Source organism: Vigna unguiculata, chromosome 11, assembly GCF_004118075.2.
Source record: "Vigna unguiculata cultivar IT97K-499-35 chromosome 11, ASM411807v1, whole genome shotgun sequence".
Taxonomy (NCBI): Eukaryota; Viridiplantae; Streptophyta; class Magnoliopsida; order Fabales; family Fabaceae; genus Vigna; species Vigna unguiculata.
In genome coordinates this window covers 37,485,862-37,505,699 of record NC_040289.1, presented here as the reverse complement: position 1 = coordinate 37,505,699, position 19,838 = coordinate 37,485,862, and the positions used below count along the sequence as shown (strand labels likewise).

At 34.8% G+C, this 19,838-nt stretch overlaps 3 protein-coding genes across 4 annotated transcripts; 1 reads left to right on the top strand and 2 right to left on the bottom strand.

Annotated features, from left to right (window-relative positions):
* The first annotated feature begins 279 nt into the window (after positions 1-279).
* On the top strand, positions 280-8,769 carry LOC114169176 (ribosome biogenesis protein BMS1 homolog). The gene is made up of 17 exons (XM_028054215.1): positions 280-679; positions 782-872; positions 978-1,096; positions 1,228-1,418; positions 1,553-1,763; positions 2,406-2,646; positions 2,983-3,374; positions 3,674-3,785; positions 3,963-4,159; positions 4,389-4,729; positions 5,459-5,558; positions 5,631-5,849; positions 6,277-6,516; positions 6,658-6,867; positions 6,992-7,261; positions 7,379-7,588; positions 8,142-8,769. Exons 1-17 carry the CDS (start codon positions 395-397, stop codon positions 8,301-8,303), a joined length of 3,591 nt encoding a protein of 1,196 aa, XP_027910016.1. The 5' UTR covers positions 280-394; the 3' UTR covers positions 8,304-8,769.
* A 599-nt stretch (positions 8,770-9,368) lies between these two features.
* On the bottom strand, positions 9,369-12,428 carry LOC114168155 (peroxisomal membrane protein 13-like). Its single transcript, XM_028052889.1, has 5 exons — positions 12,204-12,428; positions 11,545-11,769; positions 11,147-11,433; positions 10,377-10,469; positions 9,369-9,977 (listed from the first exon to the last, which is right to left on the bottom strand). Exons 1-5 carry the CDS (start codon positions 12,220-12,222, stop codon positions 9,765-9,767), a joined length of 837 nt encoding a protein of 278 aa, XP_027908690.1. The 5' UTR covers positions 12,223-12,428; the 3' UTR covers positions 9,369-9,764.
* Positions 12,429-13,361: 933 nt separating this feature from the next.
* Positions 13,362-18,302, bottom strand: LOC114168573 (protein NLP9-like). 2 transcript variants are annotated; one of them, XM_028053451.1, is made up of 6 exons: positions 17,867-18,302; positions 16,626-17,704; positions 16,150-16,194; positions 15,203-15,940; positions 14,953-15,076; positions 13,362-14,716 (listed from the first exon to the last, which is right to left on the bottom strand). In XM_028053451.1, the coding sequence occupies exons 2-6, from the start codon at positions 17,580-17,582 to the stop codon at positions 13,707-13,709; spliced, it is 2,874 nt and encodes a 957-aa protein (XP_027909252.1). In that variant the 5' UTR covers positions 17,583-17,704; positions 17,867-18,302; the 3' UTR covers positions 13,362-13,706. The 2 variants fall into 2 exon arrangements, with proteins under 2 accessions (XP_027909252.1, XP_027909253.1); XM_028053452.1 differs by having other exon boundaries at positions 18,050-18,302.
* Between the last annotated feature and the right edge of the window lie 1,536 nt (positions 18,303-19,838).

Genomic DNA, 19,838 nt, shown 5'->3' with positions numbered 1-19,838 from the left:
TTTGATATTTATTATAAATAAAATAATTAATTGTCATCGTCAGAATCACTACTACTTTTAAAATATATAATTATTAAAGAATAAAAAAAAAATTGTGTAAAAAACAAGTGAATCCATTTTATAGATGGTACAGATATTTAACATATTTTTTGTTACCCACATTACCACATTTTATTTCGTTATCGTAGACAAATATTATGATTTTGTATTTTTATTTTGTGAACATAAAGGGTAATCAAAGTATTTAGATTAATTAAATAAATATAAAAACAACTGGTAGGTTTTCGGGGCATTGTACAAAACATGCCGTTGCCGCCATTATCGTTCTGAAATCGAAGCCGATAAACCCTAAACCTCACCAAACAGTGGTGGCAGAGTTCTGCCACCTCTTTCAATGGCCGTCAACGACGCCGATCAATCCAACAGGCCTCACAGAAATCGCCAATCCGGTTCCAAATCCGACAAGAAGAAGAGTAAGAAGAAGCAGAATCAGGATGCCGGAGGAGAGGATCAGAAAAGCCAAAACCCTAAAGCATTCGCTTTTTCTTCCTCCAACAAAGCCAAACGGTTGCAATCACGTGCCGTGGAGAAAGAGCAGCGCCGCCTTCACGCTCCCATCATTGACCGCTCCTACGGCGAACCCGCTCCATACGTCGTCGTCGTGCAGGGTCCTCCTCAGGTGCTTAGTATTCTCTTATCTTTCACTATAATTTAACTGGACTCAGTGCACTTAGTTGTTAATGTTGCCCTTTGCTGTTTCGTGTGTTTGGTTTGATACCAGGTTGGGAAGTCACTGTTGATTAAATCCCTGGTTAAGCATTACACTAAACATAATTTACCCGATGTTCGAGGTCCACTCACTATTGTCTCAGGTTTGTTATTATTTTTATACACTTTGCCTCTATCTGTAAATTTACTTTTGTGTGTTTCACTAGTTCTCTGCGCTTGGTTAACCATGATTTTTCTTTCACCTGCAGGAAAGCAAAGGCGGGTTCAGTTTGTGGAATGCCCAAATGATATCAATGGCATGATAGACGCGGCAAAGTTTGCAGATCTAGCGCTACTTCTCATAGATGGGAGTTATGGTTTTGAAATGGTGAGTTGCTTGTGAATGATGATAGGGTTGTCCATTTGTAGTGTTGCTATTGTGGGATTTTGATGGATTTGTCTTGGCATTGGTTTTATAAAATAAGGATGTTGTTTTTTTGATATTTGCTTCTTTTGTAGGAAACCTTTGAGTTCCTAAATATATTGCAAGTTCATGGGTTCCCAAAGGTCATGGGGGTTCTCACCCATCTTGATAAATTCAAGGATGTGAAAAAGTTGAGGAAAACAAAACAAAGACTTAAACACCGTTTCTGGACGGAGATATACGATGGTGCTAAACTATTTTACTTATCAGGCCTAATTCATGGAAAGTAAGTTGTCAGAAGAAACCTGTTTTGTTACCATACAGTTCGTTCTTTTACTTGTGCAAGTTAATGCTTAATAGTGTCTGCTAAGCTTTGTTAGTAGTTTTTCTTTTGAATACTAATACTTCTTAATTTAACAGGTATGTTAAGCGGGAAGTGCACAATCTTGCTCGATTTATTTCAGTCATGAAGTTTCATCCTTTATCTTGGCGAACTTCCCACCCCTATGTTTTAGTTGACCGTTTTGAAGACATCACTCCTCCTGAAAAAGTGCATGTAAATGATAAATGTGATAGAAAAGTCACCCTTTATGGTTATCTTAGAGGTTGTAATTTGAAAAAGGGCAATAAGGTGTGTTTAGCAGTTCTACTGTATTATTTCCTTTTCTTGAAATTAAATTCATTAGCATTTAGAATTTTGGTAGAATGCACCAGGGACAGGGTCCTCAATTGATACTTGAGATGATTCCTCATCTCATAGTTAGCTCAAAGTTCACACTGTTATTTGCCTTGACTTGAACAATGCTTTATCCGTTGGTTTTATCTCAGAGTACTGATTGATAACCAATTAGTTGAAGGGGAAAAAATTAAATATAATTGTCATCTTAAATCCTAATATTCGTGTATCTAAAATTTTGTGCTAATTTTGGTTAAATTTAATTTCAAAACATCTTCATTTATTTTATACATGTTTTTCAAACTTATAATTTACTATTTATTTTCTACTTATGCATTATAATGCAACCATTTCCCCCCTTAATTACGGAAAAAGCTATTTCCTTTCTCATCAAAAGATTTGAATGTATATGTTATATAAAAAGGAATTCATTTATTCACTGGTTTTAGTGTTTTAATTTGGTGTATGCTAGAAGTGTTTAATCAACTTGGACTATCTGATTACAGAAATACAGTTATCATGTTGTCATTAAAGTATTATGTTTATGTGTCCTCAACTATTGGTAGTCTAACCATTGTTTTGAATTTTGGAAATCAGGTACACATAGCAGGAGTGGGTGATTATAGTTTAACTGCTATTACTGCTTTACCGGATCCTTGTCCTCTCCCATCTGCTGCAAAAAAGAAAGGGCTGCGGGATAAGGAAAGATTATTCTATGCTCCTATGTCTGGACTTGGGGATCTTTTGTATGACAAAGATGCTGTATACATAAATATTAACGACCACCTTGTTCAATTCTCAAAAGTTGATGGTGAAAACTCTGCTATGACAAGCAAAGGTTCTTGTTAGTTTCCTTTCCTTGTATTTTATCCGTTCTCATATTTCAATTATTTTATCATTGTCTGTGAAATCATATTATGATCATATGGTGGTGGTTCCTCTGTTACAAAGTTGAGGTATTCAGCTGGTTTGTAACTTTTATCACCGTGTCTTATTGCAATCATACGACATCAGTTATCTATGGTAGTCATTTTCTACCTGCATCATTCTAACACAATTACCTGTTGTACTTTCAGGTCTATTGTGCATACCTCAATAGTGTTTTTGTTTTGCTTCTCTGATTTCTGCCTTGTTCAATATTTTATTAAACTTTTATCTCATATGCTTCTGACAGGAAAGGACAGAGATGTAGGAGAGCTTTTAGTGAAATCCCTGCAGAATACCAAATACTCTATCAATGAAAAACTGGAGAACAGCTCTATCAGTTTTTTTGGTGAAAAGTCTAAAGTGTCATCAGCAGCTCTTACTGACGCAAATGGTGAAAACAAGGATGTAGAACAGAATGAAGCTGTTATAAACACAAAGGTTTCAGATGGTTCAGAATCATCTGATCAGGATGAAGAGGACAACATGAAAGAGAGTGAAGCCTCTGATTCCGACAATGAAGATTCACCAAATAGTAATGGTTTGAAAGGAGACCAAATACAAGAACATATTGAGTTTCATGATGGAAGACGAAGGCGGAGAGCGATATTTGGAAATGATATTGATCAAAGTGATGTGATGGTAAGCTTTAAGCAATTTTGTTTGTTTTTTTGAGTCGAGCAACTCATACCTAACATAAGGGAACTATGATATAGATTGTGTTATGGTCATTCCCTTTCCGTTTATTTGATCCCAGGTATCTTGTGTATATGAGGTGAAGCTTATACTATATTGAACTGTTGACCAAATTAAAACTCATTGAATTACTGACTTCTGTTTGAGTAAAACTATTTCTCCTTTTGTTTCATTTGATATTTATGTCAGTTTGCATTGACAATGCTCTTCTGCCGCACTCAATTTCAAACTGACTTTGTTAATAGGATTCAGAAGGAGATGAGGATGCTGCTGCAAGTGATGATCTTGTGTCTTCCGAAGAATCTTCAGAAGAAGAGGAGGAAGATGATAATGATAATGATAATGATGACACAAATGGTGCAGTTTTCCTCATAGTATTGTTAAGATTTATATCTTTTTCATTTTTGTCTGTCTGTATCAATGTGTTATGCCATTTTCAGTACTAGGTCTAGGTGATCATGATAAATCAATCAATGTTTGTATCTGAAGCTAGATTCTTGATATCTTTTCTGACTTCTCTTGATTTTCTCTTAGAAAATGGCATGGGTAATGTTTCCAAGTGGAAAGAGTCTTTGGCAGAAAGAACTCTTTCACGGAAAGCTCCTAGCTTGATGCAACTTGTGTATGGGGAATCTATTAATAATTCAACCACAGCAAACTCAGAGAATGAGAATAGTGGAGATGAGGAAAGTGATGATGACTTTTTTAAGCCCATAGAAGAAGTGAAAAAGGTTAGTCCATTACTACCTTGTTAGGACTTGTACCAAATTGCTTATGTAATTATCATGTTTCTTTCCTTTAATGATAATTAGAAACACCACATTTGAAATGTACATGTTGGTATTTTTTAGAAACCCTTATTTAAATTTGTTACTTTGTTAGCTCACAAAATATGTTCATGTTTGGTGCATACATGAACTAAGAAATTGTGTTGTGCTTTTTTGTCTTTAAAATCTATAGCAAAGCATGAGAGATGGATTGGATGATGATGGAATGATCAACACTGAGGATTGTTCCAAGTGTACACAATTTGTGCAACAGAGATGGGATGAGGAGATTCGCAACCGCTTTGTGTCTGGAAATTTGGCAAAAGCTGCACTCAGAAATGCATTACAAACAGCAAATACTGAAGGGGAAAATGAAGATGTCTATGGTGACTTTGAAGATTTGGAAACAGGAGAAAAGCATGAGAATAATCAGACAGATGATGCTCTTGCAGCAACAACACTAAAGGGAGATGATTTGGAAGCTGAGGAGCGGAGGCTTAAGAAACGTGCTCTCCGTGCAAAATTTGATTCTCAATATCCTTTTTTTCTCTCCATATACTTATTCAACATGAACTGTTACTTCTAGTAACCTACGACTTCATCTGAAAAAAATGTTCATTTATTGCTTTAAGGTTTGACTTCCGGGTTTGGTAGAATCACGTTTTTAAATTCCACATAGCTTCTGTCTTGTTCAAAGGTAAAAAACCCTTCCTCCAACATGCACTGGCATGAAATAAAAGCATCCACAGGACTAGAAAATAAATTGCCAATTTATGCTATATTTTAATAATGTTGCCTTGCAATTGTCGTAATGGTGGACTTTGGGTAATGGTCTACTTCCATCCCTGCCAAAACTTGATGTCTTTCACATGATTAAGGGTCTAACCACAATCAGTGATGAATGGACTACATAAAAAACTTCAACAAAGCCCTTTGCCCTAAACTTCTGGGTAATATTATGTATCTAATGCCTCGGCCATCCCTGCCAAAACTTGATGTCTTTCACATGATTAAGGGTCTAACCCAAATCAGTGATGAGTGGACTACATAGAAATCTTGATCAAGACCCTTTGCCCTACACTTTTGGGTAATGTAATGGATCTAATGTCTCAGCCATTGATATGATAATGATGTGAAATGTAAACACACCGACTCATTGGTATGATGTACTACTTTTCTGTGTGATGCTTACTCATTGAACTAAAAGCATATTGTTGGGTGCAATATAGTTCTATAATTTGTTACCTTAATTCCGTTATTTACATTTGACAAAGACCCTGGGTCACCAGAAGAAGACACCGATAATGAAATTGAACGCAAGTTCCATCGTGGTCAAGCTAATGAAAGTAGCTATTTTGACAAGGTAAATTGCTAACATTAGGTGTCAACTACCACATTCTATTATGGCTGGCTAATAAGTGTTGGTTTCTGCCAGTTGAAGGAGGAGATTGAGCTCCAGAAACAAAGGAATATAGCTGAACTCAATGATCTTGATGAAGATACCCGGTTGGAGATAGAAGGGTTCCGAACAGGGACATACCTAAGATTGGAGATTGATGATGTTCCTTGCGAGATGGTTGAATACTTTGATCCCTACCATCCAATATTGGTTGGAGGGGTTGGTATAGGGGAGGAAAACGTTGGATATATGCAGGTCAGTGAATTTTTTTGAAGTATAATTCCTAATAATGTTTAAGTTCACAAGTGTTATTAACATTTTAAGGTCAATGAAACTAATATTTTCTTTAAAAGTAAATTGGTTGGGATTTTTATTAGTCCAGATTGTTTAATGCAAATCCAAGGACAAGTGACGAATCAACTGTCACCATAAAAAAACTCGGTAGTGTTTCAAAATGAATGTTTCTTGTACTATTTATGTTTGGAATAGTGTCTATTTATAATTGTTTACTAGGATGGTAACGTGGATCTCCTCTATGCAAGGAATGGAATGTAAAGGGCTGTTTGTGTATAAAATGAAACTTTGGGTTCTAAAACACGTTTTAATAATAGCAGCGTTGAGTTCATTTTTAGAAGTTGATTGAAATTTGAACTTTTGAGATTTGGTTTCTATTTGGTTCCAGACAAGGTTAAAGCGGCACAGGTGGCACAAGAAAGTTTTGAAGACTAGAGATCCAATCATTGTATCTGTTGGATGGAGGCGTTACCAGACAACCCCAGTTTATGCCATTGAGGATACCAATGGAAGGCATCGTATGCTTAAGTACACTCCGGAACACATGCATTGCCTTGCTATGTTTTGGGGCCCTCTTGCTCCTCCCAACACTGGGGTTGTAGCTGTTCAGAATTTAGCGAACAATCAGGTCTGGTGCTACATTCCTTTGTTAAATATTCCTTCTTAGGTCTTGTCAATTCATGGGATCTTTACTTGTAATTTATTCCTTTTTTATTTTTCGATGTTATTGTTTTGCTAAGTTTCTGAGAGGATGTATTCTGTTTATCAGGCAACATTTAGGATTACTGCCACTGCAGTTGTGCTTGAGTTTAATCATGCAGCAAGGATAGTGAAGAAAATCAAATTGGTTGGTTATCCATGCAAGATATTCAAGAAGACAGCACTTATCAAGGATATGTTTACTTCAGATCTTGAAGTAGCTCGGTTTGAAGGTGCAGCTATTCGAACAGTCAGTGGGATCAGGGGGCAGGTCAAGAAGGTCCGTTTATTGTCTTGTTAAGATGGTGACATACATTATACTGATGGTTTTTTTGGTAGTTCCAGCAGTTGGATACGTATGACTTACCGTCTATTTTGTCCTATGTTATGTATTCATCTGGCAGGCCGCAAAAGAAGAAATAGGTAATCAAGCAAAAAAGAAGGGTGGGCAACCTAAAGAAGGAATTGCTAGGTGCACTTTTGAGGATAAAATCCTGATGAGTGACATTGTTTTCCTGCGTGCATGGACTCAAGTGGAAGTTCCTCAGTTTTATAATCCATTGACAACTGCATTGCAGCCTCGTGAAAAGACCTGGAAAGGAATGAGGACCGTTGCAGAATTGAGAAGAGAACACAATCTTCCTGTTCCTGTAAATAAAGATTCACTTTACAAGGTATGTGTTCTAGTTTGATACTAATGAATGCTTTCCCTTCCTGCTGTGCATTGAGACGTTTCTTTGCCCATATGGTTTATAGTTTGTCGACTTATTTTCATTCTCATCTTCTGCCAGAAAATTGAAAGAAAACCTAGAAAGTTCAATCCATTGGTGATTCCCAAGTCTCTTCAAGCAAGTCTTCCCTTTGCATCAAAACCCAAGGATATACCCAAGCGAAAGAAGCCCTTACTTGAAGAGAGAAGGGGAAGGGGTGTTGTTATGGAACCTCGAGAGCGCAAAGTTCACGCTCTTGTTCAACATCTCCAGTTAATAAATAGTGACAAGGTAAGTATGTCAGTTGATTGAATTTCTATTCAAGATTTCCAAGCAGACTGTGCAACTGGCTTGGGACTATATTCCATTGCTTGAAAGTATTTTTGTTCCATTTAATGGATTTGAAGTCTTTTTAAAATGAAGGATGAATCTACTTCAAACACAGTAGATTTGCTGTTTAGTTCACACTCAAATTCAAAGAAAGCCAGCACTAGCCAATGGCTTTGTAGCTTAATTAATGGTTACTCGTCCTCTGGAAATACTGGATTAATATGTAATTTTTAAAACTCAATTATGAGTCTTGACGGTTTATCACTTTTCCTTTTCTTGCATCAAGGTATCAATGGTTAATAGGTCTTAATAATCATTTTTACCGAGTTGTTGAGAAACTGATTTCCAGTTGACTAAGTTGTAATTTCATTGCGGTATTCTGGAGTTCTTTAGCAATACCATTCATAATAAGTGACATTGTTATGATGTGACGCTTTTTATTTTTATTTTTTCCATTTTAAAGCACCGCTTTTGCATGACTTTTGACATACTCTATTTTCTGAGCTCCTTGCAGATGAAAAAGCGAAAGCTTAAGGAAGAGAAGAAAAGGAAAGAACTAGAAGCAGAGAGAGCAAAAGACGAGCAGTTGTCGAAGAAGCGCCGGAGAGAGGAAAGACGTGAAAAATACCGCGCACAAGACAAACAGAATAAGAGAATTCGAAGAGCAGAGGTTTGACTTTACTACTTGAATTCGTTGTGAAATTGTTGAGGTAAATGAATTTTTGTGACATGTAACCTCCACAAAAAGAGAAACATGAAATGAATGGTTCATGCGGTTGGATCTTCGTGCATCAAGGAATCAAAAAAGAGAACAAAGTTCACGACGTATTCAGCATCAAGTAGATTAATTTGGAAATGGTGGTATGAATCTGTGGAATTAATGGCAACATTGATATATAAAATTGCTTGAGTCGGAAGTCAGTGATCCAGGCTTAGAAATCATATGTTGCAAGTACATGTATTGCACTACAAATTTTGTCCTGCTAGTGTCAATTGTTGACCGAAAATAGGGTCAGTTATTAGACAATTTTGTTGAGTTTTGGTAGTTTCTACTACAGTTAGTATGAATACCAATTTTTGGCTTGTGTAAAATTATTTCTAATTCCTTGGAAAATTAATTTCTATTTAGTGTTACAAGCTTTTACCTATTTATCTTTAGCTTACGGAATATTATTGGATGTGTTATTAGGAAGAAAAAAGGGGTAAATTTATAAATTACCAGTTATGTAGTGTCTAAAACGGATAAAAAATGTTATTTGTATTTAAAAAATAAATGAAAATCTGAGACAAAATATAATGTTATAGAATTCAAGTTAGTATTCAGTTATTTTAAATTTGTATTGTTTGAAAACATTGATGAAATTAGTTATAAGCAATTAAATAAAAATAAAAGATTTATCCAAATTATTTTGAGCCACAATTAATCTTGAAACATTTTGAACCACAATTACTGTCACACTTGAAAGAATTGCTATTACGAGTATGTCAAACTAGCCTTCCTTGTTTATCGTTTGTTAAAAAAGTTCTTTTTTCTTAAATTTGCTTCTCTCGGTATATTTAAAAGTGATTTGAGTCACAGACACATTTCTATTTCCCAAAGAATTGTTTCTTAAAACACTTGAACATTATGTTTAAATAAACAAAAGAGAAAACGTGGAAATGATTTTCGTTTGTTTATATATTCTAAAACACTTATTCTGGAAGCAATTTTCAGAACTTAATAAAATCTATATGAAATTGATTGCTCAGTAATGCAAAAATTATATAAGAAATCAGTTTCTAAAACACTTATTCTGGAAGCCTTTATCTTTTTTTTTTTCACCCAATTTGCTTATTTCTATTTGTCTGCCCCAACAGATTAAGCAACATTTGAAATACAAAGTACCATAACTATCTATACAAACAGCATCCTACAAAATTCCGAGCAGATGCTTAAAAGGTAAAGTTTTGCTGGTTTGTTTTACCATTGTGATCCATTTCCCGTAAAACAAAATCCATCTAAGCAATGCACACTGAAAATTCCAGGATAAGCATGGCTTGAACATCTTCAGTATCTTCATTTGCATTGCTTCAGTTGTCTCTCAATTCCTTGTACTGTATTTGGATTCTCTCTTATCCGCAAAACAGATTCATCTCATCACTTATTGGTATCATATTCCCATGCACTGTCCCAGGAACCACTTGGAGCAGCCTTTGGTCCCTCAATATAGTTATGATTTACAGAGGAACTGTGTGGTGGAAGTCCATCTGGACCTGGAGGGTTAATCTTCTTGGGTTTAGCTTTGATTCCAAGCAACCGCAACACAAATCTAGCTAGCTCTCCGTACAATACACCAGACCGGTCAAAAAGCTGTCAAGATACGATCGCATTAACATAAAATTCAATATACTATTTTGAAAGTTCATAAGAGGGACAACACAAAAATTTGGCAGAGAATCTGCATTTTTATTTGAAAGGAGGGAAAACACAAGTGATCTTTGGCCAAGGACTATCACAGTTGGAAACATGCCCTGTGAAATGAAAGTAAACAACAGAAACTAATACATCCATCAATCAAATTGTGCTTTGATTAAATCACTTGATTTTGATTTTTTCTAGTAAGGTTTTCAAATTAACAGAATTAAAAAAGATAGGATAGATGATAGACTACTTGTGAGCTTCAAACAGCCATTACAGCATAGAGTATAATATAAACAAATTAACGAAGGAAAGGAACACAAAATGGAAAGAAAAAGATGAATGTAAAACCTGAAGAAGTGCATTCATGAACATGTGGAAAGCCTGCGTGTTCTGGTCTACGAGAATTGAAATCCTGCCAAAGAAGTTAACCACGCCTTGCATCTACAATTTTAAAGGGAAAAAAGAATAAGCCAATGCAAAGCAAATTTTCAAAGGAGGGGAATGCGGTTGAAGAACAGTGAATAGAGTACACCAAGAAAATGATCTAAAATAACGTGTCCGTTTTAGAATGCTGATTGAATGGCCTAATACACCTAAAAATAAGAAGTTTCATAAGATATTTATACTAAGATTAATGAAAGAAGTAGTTTTACCTCAGTAACCTGCACTCACTTTTAAATGCAGAACTATATTACGCAAATTGTTGATGGTAAATTCCAACGTTAATCAAAGAACAGCACTGAACATACTTAAAAATTAAGGAACTACATCTAAGTTTTGTCCAAAGATTAATAATATCCTAGTTTCTGTTGCATCCGGTCTCAAGTGACGAGTAATTATCACAAACAATGGAACACAGACAGGATTGACCGATTGAGCTTCTTCTTGTACAATAACATACAAAAGAAATGCATTATACTAAATTAAGGTTATTATGAAATGAGAGAGAATTTGATGTATATCAAAAAAATAATTAGCAAAATATTAAATACCTTACTAGTAATAAGGAATTATACATTACTTTATGATCTAGTAATTAGTTACAGTAACCCAGGACATGAGAACCCAAATCAATTAGTGAGGAAAAAAGTAATTGGGCAGAAAATTATATTGCTCACCACACGTATAAAAGAAATCCAAAATCCTGGAGGCGATGAAGGAGCACCATATGGGTTATTGGGATCTTCAGCTCCATAAGGACCACCACCCAGGCCATAACCACCACCCATTGGACCACCAAAGCCACCACCATTATACATTCCCCCTCCATACATCCCAGAGGATCCATAAAGCCCCCCATATCCTCCCCTGTACATACTGTTGCCATACATTCCTCCACCACTAAGCCCTCCCACTCCACCATAAGATCCATATCCAGAATTGTAATTCATTGTAGAACCATAACCTGTAAATCATAAATGAAAAGATTCATAAAAATAGGTAAATCAAGGAAAAGGCCAAAAGGACAGGAAGCCAAATATGTGAGACTAGAAGCAATTTAACATAAAAAAGACACCTCCATAGCTGGTAGTTCCATAACTCTGTTCCCAAGGCCTTGTGGGAAGAGGTCTTCCAAGAGAATTCCTATTGACAGCTGCAGTGTTATTGGAAGCTGAAACTATTTCCCCAGGTTTTGCAGTTCCTGAAGACTCAACTACATCACTCGTTCTACCTGCTGATGGGGGTTTAAAAGGTGCAGTCCCAGATGAGGATGCTACTTTCTCCCACGGTTTAGGTGGAGCTGCAACACAAAACTATAAAATTGTTGGAAGGAAATCCCATGAAGAGGGATGAAAGACAGATTCCATAATCATCACCACCCAGGAAACACAAATCAAAACCTCGCCTGTCTCCAATGCCGACACAAACCACACACTTCTTTTTGATAATGTTCAGAATACTACATCGTAATTAATCCCATTTGACTGAACCGCTAGAATTGCCAAATCATTAGACGCAAAACTATGAAATTTAATTAACTAATAATCTCCACACAAAAATCAGGCAAATCAAAAAGATCAAGGTGATGGTGGCTGTTACCCCTTTTCTTTATTTTCATTTGGCTTCACCAAGCAAAATTAGAACAACAACAGCAATACTAATTACCCCTTTTCTTTAATCAACGAAATTAGAAAAACAAGAAATTTAAAAGATTTAGGGTTTTCCGAAATGAACCTGAAGCTGATGGTTCCATGCGAATTGCGATCAGAGAGCGTAAGCTCTTCCAGACAACAACTCAACTCGATTTATACGTTGTACAATTTTTTTCCTATTGCTAATCCAGCATTATCTCAGAAAAAAAGGTTTTTTAATAATTAATTACTTGGATTTCAGCCATTGATTTATCTTCTGTTGAGTGGATCTGGACGGTGAAAACATTTCCTCATTTTTCATTAGTTTTTGTTTCTGTGATAAAAAGGTAAAATATGATGTGAACTCATTTAATTAGGGATATCAATAAAATAATTAAAATATTAAAAAATATTTTATTGATTAAGCATGTCAATTTTTCTTATGATAAATAATTTTAATTACTCATTCCAAGAAGCTTCTTCTATGTTGTTCCGACCTTTTTACTCCACCATGTGTTTTCCGTTTTTCTTCCCTTTCAAAAAAGCCAACCTCCACATGTGAATTCTCAATTCTATAAAAAGTTGGTCTCAAAGCTTTAACTTATCAATTATTCTGTCTTTAATAATTTTAAATATTTTGGACGATGTAAAAATATTATTTAGATTAAAACAGGCATGAAAATAATTGATATAAAATATCAATTTAAAAACATAGTTACCTTATAAAAAAATAATATTAAATTTTAGGTTTAATTAGTCAGATGATACCTATTTTCATTTAAATGTGTCAGTTTGGTAGATTTTAAAAAGGTATCAATTGAGTCCCAAATTTTGCAAAAATACCTCGATTAGGTCATTTTCAACAAAAAATTATTAACACAGTTAACAATATTATTGATATTTAAAATGACTTACAAAATTAAGTATTGATATTTATATCAATGGCAAAAGTCATGAATTAAATTAAAGGCTTTAGTCATTTTTGTCTGAAAAGGATCTCATTAAGACACTTTTTCAAAAAATTGGGACTAGATTGACATATTTTTAAAAGTGGTACCAAATTGACATATCTAAACGAAAATAGATAACATCCGACTAATTAAACCAAAATTTTAAATATATATCTTTAAACGAATTTTTAGTCATTAGATATAAAACCCCATATATAAAACTACAAATAAAATTTGAGGTCAATTCATATATATTAAGACAATAAGAATATAGATTTCTTTGTTGTATTTAACTTTCTTTATTCACCATGTAACTTCGTATAAAACTGAAGATTTTTTTTTTAAGATGGAGCTATTTACATTAGTCTTGTCTACAGCTATAAAAAGCATACAGAGAAAACTACATATTCAACATGCTACTGCTATCATGTGAGTTTATCTTTCTATCTACTGAAAACAGCCACCCTTAGAAGATAGCATTGTAACAAATATTTGACTCAATGGCCACAGATGACACTTGCAACATCTTCACACAAAATGAAGAAATTTGCATGTGTCATTGGTGGCTATTAGAGTAGAATCAAGTGTGAACCAAAACCCTAATCATATGTGACAAAATAACAAAACATTGTTGAAGCCATGGAACATGCCACACACTATGAACTCTCTGACAAGAAGCAATTGTTGCTGCCACAACTGCTCAAAACACAAGCCACATCACGAACCAGAAACTTCACACAACGTGTGCCAATGTCATGCAAAATTTCTACACACTCTTGCAAATCTGACTCATTCTCCAACATCACCCATTCCTCTTCATCATCTAGATATTTGAGCTTGAATGACCCGTTTTGGAGTTTGAACCTTGTTGCAACTTCTTCATATAGCTGCAAACAACCTGCGGATGGATCAAACTTGAAACGAATAGTGTCTCCCCTATAGCTAGCTTTCACAATCATCTTTGACTCACTATCAACACAAGTTGATTTTACTTTTGAGTGTTTTTGATTCTCAAAGCTTTGAGAGCATGATGAACTGCCATGCATCATTGAGCCAGAGCCATTGGATGAGTTTGTGGTGCTTGAAGAATTAAGGTGGTTATGTTCTTCAATTCCCTCTCCCCCATCTACTCCAACTTCAGCCTCATCAGTAACCAAGGATATTGAACATGTTTGTTCAGGACAATCCTGATTCTTGGCCTTGGCCACTGACTTTGAATCTTCACAACAATCACCAGAAGAAGCATTGTCTTTTTTCAATCCTCCCTCACTGGTATGAGATAAAAGTACACTTCTGGAGTCTACAATCTTGTTTCCCACCAAACAAACACCATCATCATCATCCAACTTAATTGTTGAATTCTCACTAGTGCTGCCTGGTGCTGAAACTACTGAGACTGGTTTTTGTGTTGCTTGCTTAGGATCTTTCACAGCACTTTTCTCAGGAAACAGAATATATTTATGTGTGTCAATTTCTTGCATCAGTGATCCTCCAGCTATAAACCCCCCAGTATAAGGATCAAACTTCAACCCTCCTTCCACTCCCTGGACAGAATCAAGCACAGTTTGTATCTTCTTTAATGAACGATTCACTTTATTGATCTTCCGAGATGGCCATCTTGAAATTCCATGTTGCCTGCATATCCTTTTTAGAGTTGTTGGGCAAACTGTTCAAAGAAGAAAAAACTGACTCTGTTAACAAGAATTATCTCTCAGAAAACTTGATTGTGTTTCTGATTCTTAAAGTTTAGAGTGAATCCTCTTTTGATCTTCCAAATTCAAAAAAAAAAAGTAAGGGTTGTGAATTTATGATTTATGACAAACATCCTCGTATAACCCAAAAACATTAATCAGAGTTAAAAAAAATGTGAAGAAGTTAACAGAAATAACATCAGGGTCTCACCACCAATGCTTTTTGCAGCATCTTTCAGACTACCAGAGAAGTACTGTTGTAGAACACTCAAACTAACATTCTTCTCCACTGTACTTCTCTTTTTCTCAATCTGTTTTCTTGGTCCATTCATCACCTACAACACAAATTCCTACGATGTCAAAGTTCAATCCCGAAATCATCACACCAAGTTACAAAGTTGAAGCATATTCCATGAAGTTTTTTCTACATCAACTCATTGTTAGATGAATTCAAGATGTACCTGGCCATGAGCATCTTCAATTCCATTGTTAGATGCCTTCAAGGACATCTTCTGAACCGAATCATGATCATCATTTATAAATGCTATCTGAGAGTTTCTTCTGGACATTGGAAAAAAATATGTGATTTTTTCCTTTGGAAACCCAGCTACGGATCCTTCTATTCCTGTTATTTCAGCATCTGAAACTGTTCTCAAACTCCTACAAATTCTCCTCATGGTACCTGAGAGATTATCCAATAAAAGTTGTTGCTCTGAACTCCCTGTCATGTTCACTGGCAGAAAGAACTCTAATATGTAATCATCATCATTGGTAAAGGTACTCCTTAGCCGAATTGCAACTGCAGCATTCAAGTTATATTTGCGTGCATGATGAACAAGAGGGTATTCACTAATATCATATGTCTTCACATCAGTGTAGAAGAATGGATGATTTGATTGAAGAGCTTTCCCTGCTATACCTTGCCCTTCCTCAAGATGATGTTCAACGCATGCATGAACAAATCCTCCTATTGCTCCATCATTTATATAGGAAGCTGATTCCTCAACACATAGCACACATTTTTCATCAGAACTTGTATGACCTTCTTTGATCCGTATTCTCTCAGCTTCATCTCCTATTCCCTCACTGTAGCAACAGGGAATCCATGTCAGTGCTAGTGGCAACCTATGTGCATGACACACCGCACGTAACACATCAACTATCTCTGTTAAAGCAGCTCTTTTGTTACTTGATAGACACTGCAGAAAAAGAACCACTAATAAGTGTTAAAATTTTTCTGGTCACATGTATATTACTTAGATATGTTAGGGTTATTATCTGGTCAGATAAAATTATAAAGCTGTCAGTTAATGTTAAGGTTATCATTGAAAATTCAGAAAGTTTAGCTTTGCCTTCACGGTGGGGAAAGATCAATATGATAAATCATCATAGTATGGATTATTGTTACCTGGGGAAGAAGTCGTGGAGGCATAGTAGTCTTTAAATTTACAAGCTGCATAATGTCATTATAAGGATATTTATCATTAGTACCTTCAATGATAACATAATATGGAAATATCTAGGACTTAGAAATAGGCTACTTTTCCTAGTAATTGTAGAGGTTTCTCATACAAGTAAACATCTAACCCTACAAAGGATGACTATAGACTAGAAATAGATTAGTATGATATGAAGGCTCCAATTTTTGCAAACTAATCTTAGTTTGATCACAAGAAATATGACTGCACACGCTTAGAAAATCTTCTTTCCTAACTTGTCCTCAACTACAGCAAGAGATAAACATCAAATATATACAGAAAACAACATAAGATACTTTGGCAGCAAGGTAGAAATTTTCTTAAACAGACATAATATAAGAAGCAGTAACAGAAGAAACTGCAGAAATTAAAGTGTACACTAGAAGTAGAAGAAGAAAAAACCCACCTGGAGGGCATGAGTAACAATTTCTAATTCTCTGTCAAAATTAGGTTTTTCCTTTGTAGTGACCAGTTCCAATACAGCACATGGCTCTTGAGAATGCATATCAGAAACAGGAAGAGCAATAGATCCACGAATTTCATGACTCATTGCATGGTCCAACCTTAAGTACTCATTTTTATTATAGTAACCAACATTGGAAGTCCATTCAGGAACATGTGATGCAAACACTCGTGCAGGAAGCCCTGGACATGATCCTTTCTTTCCTTCTGCAGAAAATGTGAATGCCCTTGACACCTCTCTATACCCTGCAAGCTTTGGATCTAACAAATAAGGTTGTTCACTTGTGCTTAAGATGAATTCATCACCATGCTTTATAGGTACCCAAACTTGTGCCAGCATTCCCTCATCAACTGATTCCATAAAGAAGGACAAAGCCCTCAACATTCTATCATCAAGTGGCCTCCCCGATGACCTGGATATCAAGTAATTGCACATGTCTGAGGTATTAAGTTGCTGATATGAACCATTACGATTTTGTTTTGAGTCAAAGCTATTTGAATCATTTGCTTCATCTAAGAAACCAAGTTGGATATCCATTTGCTGAAATATACCTCTCTCTTCACAACTAGGAGAACTTTCCATACCATTGTGAATTTCACTGACTTCTGTCATGAAGCATGGAACATTGCCATGTTCCACCAGATTCAATCCATCGGATGGTGGATATGATGCTGAGGAAAAGGATGAAAACACATTTGCCAAACTCTGATAAGTCATAGATGAACTATTGCTCCAACCAGCATAGGTATCAAAGTTCATGAGCTCAGAGAAATTGCTAAACATGTCCTCTGAAGCAGATTTTTTCATCCCAACATCAACCGATGTTGATTCCTCCAACTGTGCACAGGGTGATGTGCAATAGCCAGTTTCATTCCCCTTTGGGGAAAAATGATCTTCCATGGTTTGGTTGAAGAGAAAAATTGAAGTTTAGAATTTGACGTATGTTAGTCCCTTTGAATAAAAATTTGCACCAGAGGCTTCTTCCCAGTTTACCAACATCCTAAAAGCCTCCGAGGTTTACACTGAAAATCATAACACAAAAGTCTTCTCATCACAGAAAGTAAAACAACAAAATCAAACAGAGATTAAAAAAGGTTAAACCATTCGTTTGTTGTCTATGGCTACAAATACTTTTCTTATAATCTTCATACTTAAAAACATCTTCTGTCACTCCTTCCACATACCAGTTTTAATCTCTGTTGTCTCTGTCTCTGCATATCATTTTTATTCTTCTTTATCTCTTTAACAAAGAATAAAAGGGATTAAAAGGGGTTTTTTCACAGGAACTTGATAATAATTTGTGAAGTATAAGAACCGAGCAGAAAAACTATACGCAACAATAACGAGTAATTAAAAAAAAACATCACCTCACTTAAAATCTGGTATTTGAAACTTCGGGGAATTAGAATTCATGATTCAAGAATCATTCATTAGTTCAAAGTCCTCGTTTTAGTAAAAGTTTTAATTAGAAGAATTAATATAAGCAAATCATCACATCCTACAGTCAAAATTCGCCAGCCAAACTAATGAGTAGCCGCCAACTGCCCTAAAGCTATTTTTTAATCCAATCTTAAAATTGGCACAACTGTATATAACAACAAATTCAGCACAAAAGGTGTTTAAAACATCACGACACATCAAACAAACAACAAACCTATTGAAAACAAAAGACAAACTTAACCATGAAGTTGGGTTCTGAAAGCTTGCACCAGAGCAAGTGCATCAATAGAAGAATTTAACACACAGTTTATGCACCAAGATCAAGGATTCATAAATGGTGTCAACCATTTATGATACTGAGAAACTCCCAGTTTTCTAATGCACTTAATGTCAGTGTGAATGCAAGCTCTTCACAGGAACATGAGTAACCTCTTTATTGAACAATCTATAAGTACCTGAAATATTTTCTTGAGCTAAGATGTCTGTCTTCTTATCAGACAAGCTTTCACATTCCGACCCAAAAGAAACAACTGTTCTAAAATTCCAAAAGCTTGAAACTTTGAAGTCAAAATACAGAATTTTCACAAACCCAGAAACTGTCTTCCTTGATGGAAGCTAATAGTAGCAAAGAGTAGGTGGAAAAGAAAGATTCCATAAAAGGGAATGTATGAGAAGTGAGTAGTGTATGATTTTTGCAGCAGTTTCGCATAAAGTGTTTACTTAGAAGTACAAAAAGTGTTTACTAAAAATAGAAAACCGTTTATGGTGGTGATCTACCCTTCTTTGTCTAAGCCTCCGTTCTTAATATAGGCACGAACACAATAAAAAAATCTTATCTGCATGTTTGAATCTGATAAAGACTTTTAGAACAGAAAAAATAAATGAAAAAAACCAACTTCTAATGCAAGAGTTTCTTTCTTTTTTTCCCAGACATGCTTTGTAATAATAACTGTATTTTAATTAATTATTAATTCATGGACATGAAATAGCTAACCACCAGAATTCGTGTGGAATCAGAATCTTGTGGATGGATAGACAACTATATTTCAATAAATAAAATATTAATTGTGGTGATGGAGTGCAGATGTTGAGAATGATGCGCTTTTTGTTTTTTGTTTTTTTTCGAACCCTAAGCTGTCTCCTTAGGTCATATTGTCATTTTGGAACCATTTTTCTACGTTTTTTTTATGTTATATATTTAATGATTCATACTTAATATCTTGCTTCTGTAGAATTTTTTTCAGTGTTATTAATTTGGCGTAAGTAAATTCTTTTAACTTCCCCATTTTGCATATCGTAATAAGTTTTTTTTGTTTTGATTTTTGATAAAAAAAATATTTCTATTTTAGTCTTTATTGTTTACTAACATTAGCTAAATGATGAATTATCTCTTATATGACAACTTGCTAGTTGAGTATAATGTTTAATTGCTTTTTCTATTTTGTTCTCAAATAATTTTTTTATATTTTGTTCTTAATAAAATTTTCTATGTTTTGATTCTTATACAACTTTCATTTTTGTTTTGTTATAGATATGTATTGACATTTTTAAGTTATAAGTATTTGTTAAATAATCATAGCTTTAATTAAAATTAATACGAATATATCTTAATTTATTTTATTTTAGAAAAAAATAGTCAATATAAAGTAATTAATGTGGTCTTTTGGGGTGAGATTTGCATTTTTTTTCCCTTGTAATATTCAATATTTAACAATT